At 47.4% G+C, this 11,134-nt stretch overlaps 1 protein-coding gene across 2 annotated transcripts in view; it reads right to left on the bottom strand.

Moving 5' to 3' along the window:
• STARD4 (StAR related lipid transfer domain containing 4) overlaps positions 1-6,651 on the bottom strand; it is a 28,304-nt gene extending 21,653 nt beyond the window's left edge. The window contains exons 1-4 of one of the 2 annotated variants that reach the window (XM_075411738.1): positions 6,502-6,568; positions 6,035-6,164; positions 3,978-4,027; positions 878-1,004 (exon numbers count right to left, since the gene is read on the bottom strand). In XM_075411738.1, coding sequence (XP_075267853.1) covers positions 878-1,004; positions 3,978-4,027; positions 6,035-6,139 — 282 coding nt within the window. In that variant the 5' untranslated portion in view covers positions 6,140-6,164; positions 6,502-6,568. Of the gene's footprint in view, positions 1-877; positions 1,005-3,977; positions 4,028-6,034; positions 6,165-6,501 lie in introns of both variants that reach the window. The other variant, XM_075411739.1, reaches the window with a different exon arrangement.
• Between the last annotated feature and the right edge of the window lie 4,483 nt (positions 6,652-11,134).

Consider the following 11,134-nt stretch of genomic DNA (forward strand, 5'->3'; position numbering starts at 1 on the left):
TCATGCCTGAGAACTGAAAGCCATGTGGCTTCTGTGTGGCTTAACCACCACTTAGGAAGTCTGAAAGCACCGTGAACAAATTGCAAGAGACCTCTCTCGGTACTAAGATGCTCTGTCTAGTACTTATAATTCATAAAGTGAATAATAAAACAGAATGCAAACAAGTCTTCAAAAAAGGATTTCTTATAAGACAATAGAGTTTGTTTAAATTCTAGCGAATAACTAGCAAAAAAAACTTGTCATATAAATCTTCCTTAAGAGCCACAGCAAAAGACAATCCATGTGTAACCAGACGTCCACAGGGTTTTGAAGTCATACTGGATGTCCCCAGTAACCCAGGAGCATTTCTGCAATCAACTTCAAACCTACCTTTCTTTAGCAAGTCCTGCCCCTCAGCATGAACTCTTTTGGCTCACATCACAAAGCCCTGCCACAGAGTGAAGTCAGCCTTTCAGGAAGAGGGGGAGGTACAGCTTCTGTATGCACGGATTAATACCCACGATTTTGTTTGTTGTGGAACAGAAGCAAGCAAGCTGCATGAACAGGATTTGGCATATAAAACATCACACTGTAACTCTCTAGCTGTGAATTTTATCAGAGGCTACCAGAGCTCCCAGGTCCAAGAGAACTGTGACCAACCAAGTTGTACTCCTTTACTTTTAGCACTGATGGAAAGCTGAATTTCAGGCTTCAGAATAGGAGAAGTCTGTGCAGCCAGAAAGTCTCATCTGAAGTCACCCACTGCACAATATCCCACATGCACACAGAAAACGGGGAGAACAACATTAGTATTTGTTGGAATGACTGCTCTGCTGTACTGCCTAATTCATGTATGCAGCTATACACATTTCACTTAAGAATCTAAACAAGTCCTCACCTCGTCAAACGTTTCCATGATGTCCATCGTAGTCATTAAGCTGTCCCAGTCTAGCCTGTAAGGTCCAGGGCGAATATGATCCACTATTCTGTTAGTAACATCTTCCACCACTCCTTGAGCTTTGTAGCTAGAGAAACATATGTTTACACTTAGAAGTGAGAATTTCTTTATACATGTTCTATTAATTTGCAACAACACATTTACTATAATACCTTGGTACCTGGAGTTATGGTCAGGGACAATTGTATCAGAGAAAAAGTACAGACAAAGACCTATGAGTGCATCTATTCTTCTCTGCAATAAATGTTATTCTGAGAAACTTTGTCGTTATGCTGCAATCAATATTTTGTAAATGGCAAACTCCTTCCTCAGATGAAAGTCACCATATTTATTTCTCTAACAACTTGCTATTTTTCTCTTCTTGCTGGGTGAGAAAGGGAGTTCACCAGGGACAAGTAAAGCTAAAAGCAAAAGAAGAAAGGAGAGCAGGAACACAATGGGAAAAACATTTTCCATAAAGTAGAAGTAGCACTAGTAGAATCAAGCTAATGAGAAAATATGTTATGCTTTGGTGGTGTGAAAGTACCAAATAAATTAGTTTGGTATAAGACATTACAGAACATTCATTTGTTATCAGACATTTTCAACAGACACCAGAGATTTTGTTTACTTGAGTTACTGGGCCTCCAGCTCCTGATGGGGAAGAATCCAGCAGAATCATTATTTTCGAAACTCTTCTTATTCATTAAGCTGTTCTTATTAATAGTAGACAACTAGTCAAACAACGGACACATTTACTCACTTGCACAGTTCACCCCTATTCACTCGTAATTACCTGGTTGGAGCTAATCTCAGCTGCATACTCAGAATGGGAGGACCACACGAACATGCCAGTGGCTTCTAGGAAGGTGTTTGGAAAGTTCTTCAAAGTGCCCTTTAATTCCCCAGGTGTATACACAGCCCTGAAGTCTACATCTGCACACAGCAGCCACTGTCACTTGGCAGTGGTTCAAGCTGCACCTGTTGCTGATGCCAGCATGCCTGTGGCCCTGCACAGTCAGCAGACTCTTGGTGTCTGGGGTCATCGGTTCTCGCAGATTTAACAGGACTTGAATTCCAACTGAGTGTTACCAGTCTCCAAGATACTTTCAAACACTACCTTTTCACACCACTTTTCCTTTCTTCAGAATGCTGTTCCCCAGTAACTATTTCTCTACCTAAACCTACAGATACCAACACAACCCAGTGACAGAAACACAGGAAGGGCCTTTACGTCACACACCTTTACCACAACCATATGCTTGATATTTTACTCTGTTGCACTTGCATGGTCACTGTGACAGTCCAAGCACTGACATAACACTTTGGATCTACTGAACCTGGACTTGATTCTGTGGTTTGCAGACCATCTTTCCAAAAGGTCTGGGCAGTGCCCAAGGACTGGAGAAAGGCCAATGTCACTCCAGTCTTCAAAAAGGGCAAGAAGGAGGACCCAGGGAACTACTGGCCGGTCAGCCTCACCTCCATCCCAGGAAAGGTGATGGAGCAGCTTATCCTGGAGGTCATCAACAAGCAAGTGCAGGAAAAGAAGGTTATCAGGAGTAGTCAGCATGGATTCACCAAGGGGAAATCATGCCTGACCAATCTGATAGCTTTCTAGGATGGCATGACTGGCTGGGTAGATGAGGAGAGAGCCGTGGATGTTGTCTACCTTGACTTCAGCAAGGCTTTGGACACTGTCTCCCATAACATCCTCCTAGGGAAGCTCAGGAAGTGTGGGCTGGATGAGTGGTCAGCGAGGTGGATTGAGAACTGGCTGAATGGCAGAACTCAGAGGGTTGTCGTCAGCTGCACTGAGTCTAGTTGGAGGCCAGTAACTAGTACTGGGCCCAGTCTTGTTTAACTTCTTCATCAACGACCTGGATGAAGAGTTAGAATGGACCCTCAGCAAGTTTGCTGATGACACCAAACTGGGAGGTGTGGTAGATACACCGGAAGGCTGTGCTGCCATTCAGCGTGACCTGGGCAGGCTGGAAAGTTGGGCAGAGAGGAACCTGATGAGGTTCAACAAGGGCAAGTGCAGGGTCCTGCACCTCGGGAGGAACAACCCCATGCACCAGTACAGGCTTGGGGCGGACCTGCTGGAGAGCAGCTCTGTGGAGAGGGACCTGGGTGTCCTGGTGGATGACAGGTTGACCATGAGTCAGCAGTGTGTCCTGGCTGCCAAGAAAGCCAATGGGATCATGGGGTGCATTAGGAGGAGCGTGGCCAGCAGGTCGAGGGAGGTTCTCCTTCCCCTCTACACTGCCCTGGTGAGGCCCCATGTGGAGTACTGTGTCCAGTTCTGGGCTCCCCAATTCAAGAAAGATGAGGAGCTACTGGAGAGAGTCCAGGGAGGGCTACAAGGCTGATGAGGGCACTGGAGCATCTCTCCTACGAGCAGAGGCTGAGGGAGCTGGGCTTGTTCAGCCTGAAGAAGAGAAGGCTGAGAGGGGACCTAATAAATGCTTATAAATATCTGAAGGGTGGGTGTCAGGACGATGGGGCCAGACTCTTTTCAGTGGTGCCCAGCGACAAGGACAAGAGGCAATGGGCACAAACTGAAGCATAGGAAGTTTCAGCTGAACGTGAGGAAGAACTTCTTCACTCTGAGGGTGATGGAGGGCTGGAACAGGCTGCCCAGGGAGGTTGTGGAGTCTCCTTCTCTGGAGATATTCAAGACCTGCCTGGACAAGGTCCTCTACAACCTACTGTAGGTGACCCTGCTTCAGCAGGAGGGTTGGACTAGATGACCCACAGAGGTCCCTTCCAACCCCTACCATTCTGTGATTCTGTGATATGTTGTTGCCTGCTCCAGCCAATGGGACTTTTGTGGTGTTCCACAGTTCTCATTGTTCATTGTTCTAAACACCACGGAATGCTAAAGCATCTAGTATAACACTAAAAAGAAATGGTACAGGCACACTAGATGATCCACTTTGCTTCTCCTCTAGAGAATCTGTGTAGCTGAGGGCTGTAGAATCCACAATCTTCACTTCTAAATTCTACAAAACACATCTATAGAACCTTAAAAATTAATCTGTGCTGCAGGCAAACTTACAGGTATCCACTGAATTCCTCTGATGGTTTACGCCACACAGTTGCATCTTTCTGAAAGAAAATGGAAGATACGACATTAACTGTCACTTACATAAAATTGTAAGATGTCCAGAAAATGCTTCAGCTTCTCTGCAGCAAAGCAAACAACATTACCATTAACTACAGCTCACCCCAGAGTGCTTGTTGACCTGGGTAGTTTTGTACATTTTTCATAAGAAGAGAAGCAGATGTTTCAGACATCTTTTACTCATAATCTATCTTCCACTCTTTCAAAAAAATAAGGTCAATTGCCTTTCTCAGTGCCAAATGTTAGAAGTCTGCGCAGAAATACGGCTTGGCAGGCCAAGCCCATTTACTATGAAAACACACAGAATAATGGAACCGCGTTACTAGGTAAAGCCTTTCAGTCAAAAGCCATTATATGGACATTATTTAGACAGAAAGACCATACAGCCTCTGCTTGCACTCCTGTAACACATCACCAAGCATATGCGCGCAGGAGGTGCTGACAGTGGCAAACAAGAAAGCTTAAGTTACCCTTCTCTCCTAGATGCTTGACTAGAAGTGTCTTGCAAGAAGTAGTCTATTCATTTTAAAGTTAGTCAGAGAAAATAAAGAAAATAGTATCTTCCGATTTTTATCAAACTACAAAATGGAACCTCTGTACAAAATTTCTGCATTTCAATATTAAAGAGCGTACCATATGGCAACATTTTATTTGGAATCACGATTACATAAGCACAAAGGACCAAATGTCCTAAAGAATAGTAGTGTGAGTACTGCATCCAGAACTGCTGAAGATATTTAGGGGCAAAACACATCTCCCTGGCAGGTATCTAAAGATCTGAATTTCTGTTGCATGGCACAGTACAAAAACACAGGGAGGGAGGGAGGCAGGGACGGAGGCAGGCAAGAAAGAGAAAGGGAAAGGGAGGGAGGGAGGGAGGCAGGCAGGCAGGAAGGCAGGCAGGAAGGCAGGGCAACTGGAAATCTTACAGTGGCAAAATCCAGGGAGGAACATGATCTGAAACAGTGAGATTCAGGTAACTTCCTAAAGCAAAAGAATTGTACAGGTCTAAGACACAGCGTTTATCAGAGCAGAGGTGGTGTAGGTATTTTGCAAGAGTGAAAGGCTTGGATACCCTGTTTCTCCATTTCAAGACCGTCAATTAGCTAATTTTGCACATAATCAAGTTTCATTTGGAACACTTGACTCTCTCATCAATGGCTGCTCAGAAAGCGAAAAAACCCCACAAGACCCAGCCAAACCATTTTAACAAAACGGCAAAGGCAGAAATCTACTACGCTAGTCCCACCATGTTGCTACACTGAGATACCGAAATACATTTCTACCTCCTGTGCAGGACAGGACTAGAAAGTATTCATCCAGCCTAGAACTGATGCACCAGCAAAGTCTATGTAGCTTGATGAAGCAGGACTCTGAAAAGTCAAGCACCTCAAAAGAAGGGTATGGCAAACTTCTTGGAGAAAGCAGGAACTGCATGCCCTTTCACGGAAGGAAACTTCTGATAATGTGAGGGCTCTGAAGGCAATGGAAGCATGAAGCAATACGAGAGAGAGAACTGAGAACGATCTCACTTTTTTTAAGAGGAAGACATGTTGAAGTTGAAGCATGATGGGTTCAAGTGTTATAGACAAAAGAGATTTCAAAGGCTGGCAGAGCTGACTTGCAGGCTGTGGCTGGTTTGTCGAAAGTACTAGTGAGCACCTTGCAACAATGATAGTGCTAACGGTACTTCACATTTTGCTTTAAGAAAAGACCGTAGTCCTACACTGGTGGGATTTTTCCGTGAGATACCTCCCCAAAAATGTGTAGAGGAAATGACAGAGTATGTCTGCAGGCAGGAAAAAAAATTCTGTCCCCTAACGATGTACTATCCCAGAAGGGTGGTTTCACAGGGCCTTTCCTACGAAAGCCCCGCAAGAATTTACCAGATGTTTCACACCTGTGTCACACAGCGTAATAAGCTCTTTCCACAAGTGACCTGCAGCTTCCCTGAGAGAACCCGCACGCACGAAACCGCACAGACCGCTCACCGTCTTCTTCGCCATCCGCCACTCGCCATCTCCGACGCTGTGGTACTGAATCAGAGTGTTCCTCAGCTTCCTCGCCAGGGGTGCTGAATTCGGCAGGAGGTCCATCTGCTCCGCTCCCGCGCCGAGGCGCCTGCCACACGGACACACGCACCGGGGCAAGACACCGCGTCAGGGACGGCAGCAACAGCACGACCCACTCCAGCACACGCGCTCTGAACGGAGACTCGGCAGAAGCCACCCCCCCACACACACACCCCGCACCCGGCCTGGCTCGGGCGGCAGCGGGCGGCTCTCAGGGACCCTCGGCACGGCGGGGGGAGGGGGAGGAAGAGGGGGCAGGCCGCCCGCCAACGGCCGCCGCCGCGGCGACAGGCCACGCCCGGAGCTCCGCGGCCGTTAGGAGGGCTTGACGGGCGTGAGCCGCCCGCTGCCAGGCCCAGGCCCAGGCTCCGTCGCCCCGCGCTCACCTGCGGCCGCGGCCCTTCGCCTCCTCCGCCTCCTCCCTCAGGTAGGTGCGCCGCCGGCCGGCCCAACGGCCGACGCCGGTAGCCAATGAGAGCGCAGCCGGCTTCCCGGCGCAGCCAATGGCGGCGCGGCCCGCCGAGGTGGGGGGGTGTCTCGCCGCCTTCTCGTGTCACGCGACGTCTCGACATGTCACCGGCGTGTCGCCACGAGCTGGGGGAAGGAGGGACGGCGCCCTCCCGTTCGCCGCCGCGGGGGAGCGCGGCGCCCTGATTGGGTGGAGGGAGTGGAGTGATGGGAGGGGGCGGGGATAAGCGCCATAGGGCGGCCTCGGCGCGGCCTGCCCGGCCCTTGCCCGGCCTGGCCCGGCCCGGCGGGGCGCGGGCGGGGCGGTGGGCCGGGCCCGGGGGCGCTCAGTTGCCCGCCGGTGACACCGGGCTGGCCCCGGCCGCCCGCGGTGGCAGCGCGGTACCGCAGCGTCGCGGCGTCTGCCTGGGGCGGGCCGGGCCTCAGTTACCAGGCTGGGGCGGCTGCCCGGCTCGTCCTCTCACGCTGTGCAATGGCGTCCTGCCCGTGGCTCGACAGGGGGTTTGCACAGGGTCGCAGCTTTCCGGCTGAAGTGTCCTGTGGATGCGCCGTTCAGCTGAGGGCAGGCAGCGGTGGGCGGGAGTGGGGAAGCGCTCCCTATGACTTTCCTGACAGCATCTGAAACTGGAAACGGCAGCTTTGTCCAGCCGTGAAGGGCTGAGGACGGTGCAGAGCACAGCGAATGGCGCGTGGCGCTGAGGAAGCCCGAGATGCACTTGCTCTCGGTCAGCAGAGCTGCCAGTGTGATGGAGAAGGCTTTTGAGCGAGTACCGAAGTTTTGCTTTGCTGTGTACAGCAGCAAGCAGACCAGATTCTTCTTCGAAATAAGGCAGCACCTGTGGTCAGCCCACAGCTGAAGCAAACTTCAAAGTATGAGTAACTGTTTCCTGCAGTATTGCCCTGTTCATGGGACCTGACCCAGCTCAGTCCAACAGAACCACAACATCCGTGCAAGAAGACCAAACTCTTGGAAGGGTAAAAAAAGAAATGGGGCAAGAAGTAGGTGGTTAGAAAGAGTGGGAGGACAACAGGTCTTGTTTGTGTGGTGATACGTTCTTCATTTTGGCCAGTGCTGGCTCACCATGAGAGCTTTGAACATGGTTGTGTTCCCAATGCATGGCTTTATACCAGGCTTTTTGAACTGCCCTTAGCTCCCCTTGTAGTTTACAGCTCTCGGTTGTTTTTTCTTAAATGAAAATGGATCTCTAAACAAAGATTATGCTCTTAAGGATATACTGGACAAAATGTGAAGATCTTACGTGCAGTCCGTGAAATTTTACAATACAGAATTAAAAGAGTAATTTTGAGTTGCAAGCATAGTGCCATTAAGGAGTGTACTTCACCCATCTTCCTTCAAACTCCTATCTGTTACCTTCCTGTGAGTGAAAAAGTGTCCATCTGACCAGCCCCTGGCTGCTTTCTCCATTTTACTCTGCCCTGTTGCACTTCTGGGGGTCCAGTGTTTTCTTGCTTTTGAGTACGACTTTCCTTCCCCATGAGCTGTTACTTAGTTTAAACCACCAATGTAAGCTTGATTGTTTTTTAGAGGGAAACTTCCTTTTATTGAAGGAGGGAATGACAATTTTTTATTGGAAAATGATGATTTTTGAATAAAACCTGATTTGAAGAAACATGTCGTATTTCCATGGGCTAGATGGATTTTAATGGAAGGCTGCCTGGTCTCTTGAAAGTGAGTCTGGCTGCTCATGCAGCAAGTTTCTTAAGCTTAAGAGGTCTCTAAGTCTTCTGTAAAGCCCCTGGATACTCTGTATTCTCATATTCAATATTAACTTTATGATATGGGCCAACTGGGTGGTTTCAGGGCTTATAAACTAATTCTTTACCACAGTGAGATGGGTACTTATCTTCTAGGCTTCCCGACTGTGCAATGCAAAGTGTCAGTGAAGCACCTGAGATAACTGATGTGCAAGTCATGCTGTATACATTTCCTGGGTTGTGTTCCTTTACTAGCTGCAGCAGTACCTGCAGTGCTGCCAGCTCACACTTGTGCCTGCGTGAGGGAAGTTCTATGAGGAAGCACATGTTAAATGTTGCCGATCATACCATAGCTGAGCTTTTGCTGCTTCTTCCTCCTGACCTCTGAGGCACCTCTCTGCAGCAGTAACTCCTGAACCGCTCCCACATTACACCAGAGCCATGTCGTCCTGGAGGTATGCAGTATTGCTGCAGAGAACGTCTGTTCCTCTTGTTATATACACCTTGCACAAGGGAATTTTGCTTACCATGATGGATGGGATCCATTAACACTGTCAAAAGCCCAAAATACCTCTAACTTGAAAGTAACTTAATAAAATCAAACTTGTTCTGAAAACTACTGCGTTCACCTCCATGAAGATGAACTGTTGCCTTAGAATGTCTGATATTTCATCTTAAAAATACCATTGTATGCAGAAGTGTGAGACTAACTACTAGCCTTTAATGTTAGTTAACCTGTACCTAAAAATGGGTTTGATCTCTGAAGGTATTTCTCTGTAAAATGTGTAACAAATAGTAAGGAGGACACTTTGGGTGGTTTTCAAATACAAGGAATTGTACACGTCTAACCCTAATGTATTGCAAGTGTATTAGAAGTAACAAAATGTGTGCAGTTTACCGAACATACTGGACCAAGTTCTGCCATTGTAGCAAAGGGTGTGGAACCATTAATATTTGATGTGCTTACTCCTACATGACACTCTGAAGGCTGGTTCCTATCCAAAGCAGTACTGAAGTGTTTTACTGGGTCAAACCTAAACTCCAGCTGTTGGAAGAAGGAGAGCAAATGGCACCTGGTTGCCTCATGAAAGTTATTCTGACCAATATATTCCTGTTAAATGTCTCTAGTGACCTTTCCAGAAAGAAAGCTAACAGGCTGCCCTTAATAATGTATTTGGTAGTCTCAAGTATAATTTGAACTTGTGTCACACAGAGAACTCTAAAAAAGTTATTGAGAAAGCCTGTTCTAATAGGCACTTTACACCACATTTTGTCCTCCCAAGTCTGCTTCTTGCCTGTTGGTCTGGCTTGGTTGTATGGAGATACAGTGTCTCCCATTAGAATTAGATTAATACAGCTCTTCAGAGTGAAATCTGAATTTTGGAAGTCGAAAGGCCAGTCCAAGATCAGTGTTAACTGGTTTCCTGTTTTCCAACTGCTTTTTACTGTCTAATCAATAGCTATAGACAAGTTAAAAAGCTGAGATGTTTTTCCTATTTTTCTGCTTCATTGGGAGTTTTCTGCTTTGTACAAGTGTTGACTAAGGCTTGCGCAATTAGAGGCGTCAGGGAATTCCCATGCGGAAGTCTGGAGGTAATTGGGCCTGGCATCCTTTATTCTCTTGGCCATCTGCATTCGCTTTGACTGATGGATTGGCAAGAGCCGTTATACAACTTTTTGAGAGGGAAAATGTAACTAAGTAACAGTATTGCTTAACACTTTTGAGGAAAAAGCATTTTCTTGCTGGATTTTTAAACTATTTATTTTCTGATGAATAGACTACAGTGTATTAGTGCAGGGTGGTTACAAAGGTAGTCCAACAGATTTATTCTGAGCCAGAGTCATTTTCAGTAGTTGTGCGATTACGAACATCTGCAGTGTCTGTGCCAATATGTATTCTATGGTACAATTGTATTTGAGGTATCACTAATGAATGTTGTCTGTGTTTTCAGACTAGTAATTTCTGTGGGATATTGAAGAGTGCTGTGTTTGGCTGATTTATCCGTTGATCTGTTCCTAGACCAGTGCTCAATTTGCTCGTGAGCACTGTGTTTTCCATTACTCTCTTCTGCCCACTCATTTTTCCTGAGAGATGGTTGTTGTGCTCAGCTTTATCAGGATATTAGACTCGAACCCACTTGAACCTGCCCACTGGTGCAGGAGATCTCATTAATTGCAGGTGGTGGAAGCTGCTTGCAACTGTGAATACAGTTCAAAACGTTGTTGAGGTTTTTTTTCAGATATGCTGCTTTTATCTGTGAAAGGTAGAAAACACTCCATATGTATCAGAGTTCTGCAGGTTTGGAGCCTTTGCACAGGCACTAGGATTCATGGTAAGGTTCAGACTTGCTACACGTAGACCTTCTGTCTTCCACAAAACACACGGGCTTTATGGCCCTTTAAAACTATTCTTCACTGCAGACACATCGAATCACAGAATGAATGAATGGTTGAGGCTGGCGGGGTCCTCTGGAGGTCCCCTGGTCCAACCCACTGCTCAAGCAGGGCTACCTAGAGCCTGGTGCCCAGGACCATGTCCAGACGGCTTTTGAGTATCTCCAAGGATGGAGAATCCACCACCTCCCTGGGCCAGTGCTCAGTCACCCTCACAGTGAAAAAAGTGTTTCCTGATGTTCAGAGGGGACCTCCTGTGTTCCAGTCTGTGCCCACTGCCTCTGGTCCTGTCACTGGACACCACTGACAAGAGCCTGGCTCCATCCTCTTTGCACCCTCCTTTGAGTAATTTATACACATTGCTGAGATCCTGCTGAGCCTTCTCTTCTCCAGGCTGAACAGTCGCAGCTCTGTGAGCCTTTCCTCCTTGGAGAGATGCTC

Source organism: Opisthocomus hoazin, chromosome Z, assembly GCF_030867145.1.
Source record: "Opisthocomus hoazin isolate bOpiHoa1 chromosome Z, bOpiHoa1.hap1, whole genome shotgun sequence".
Lineage (NCBI taxonomy): Eukaryota > Metazoa > Chordata > Aves > Opisthocomiformes > Opisthocomidae > Opisthocomus > Opisthocomus hoazin.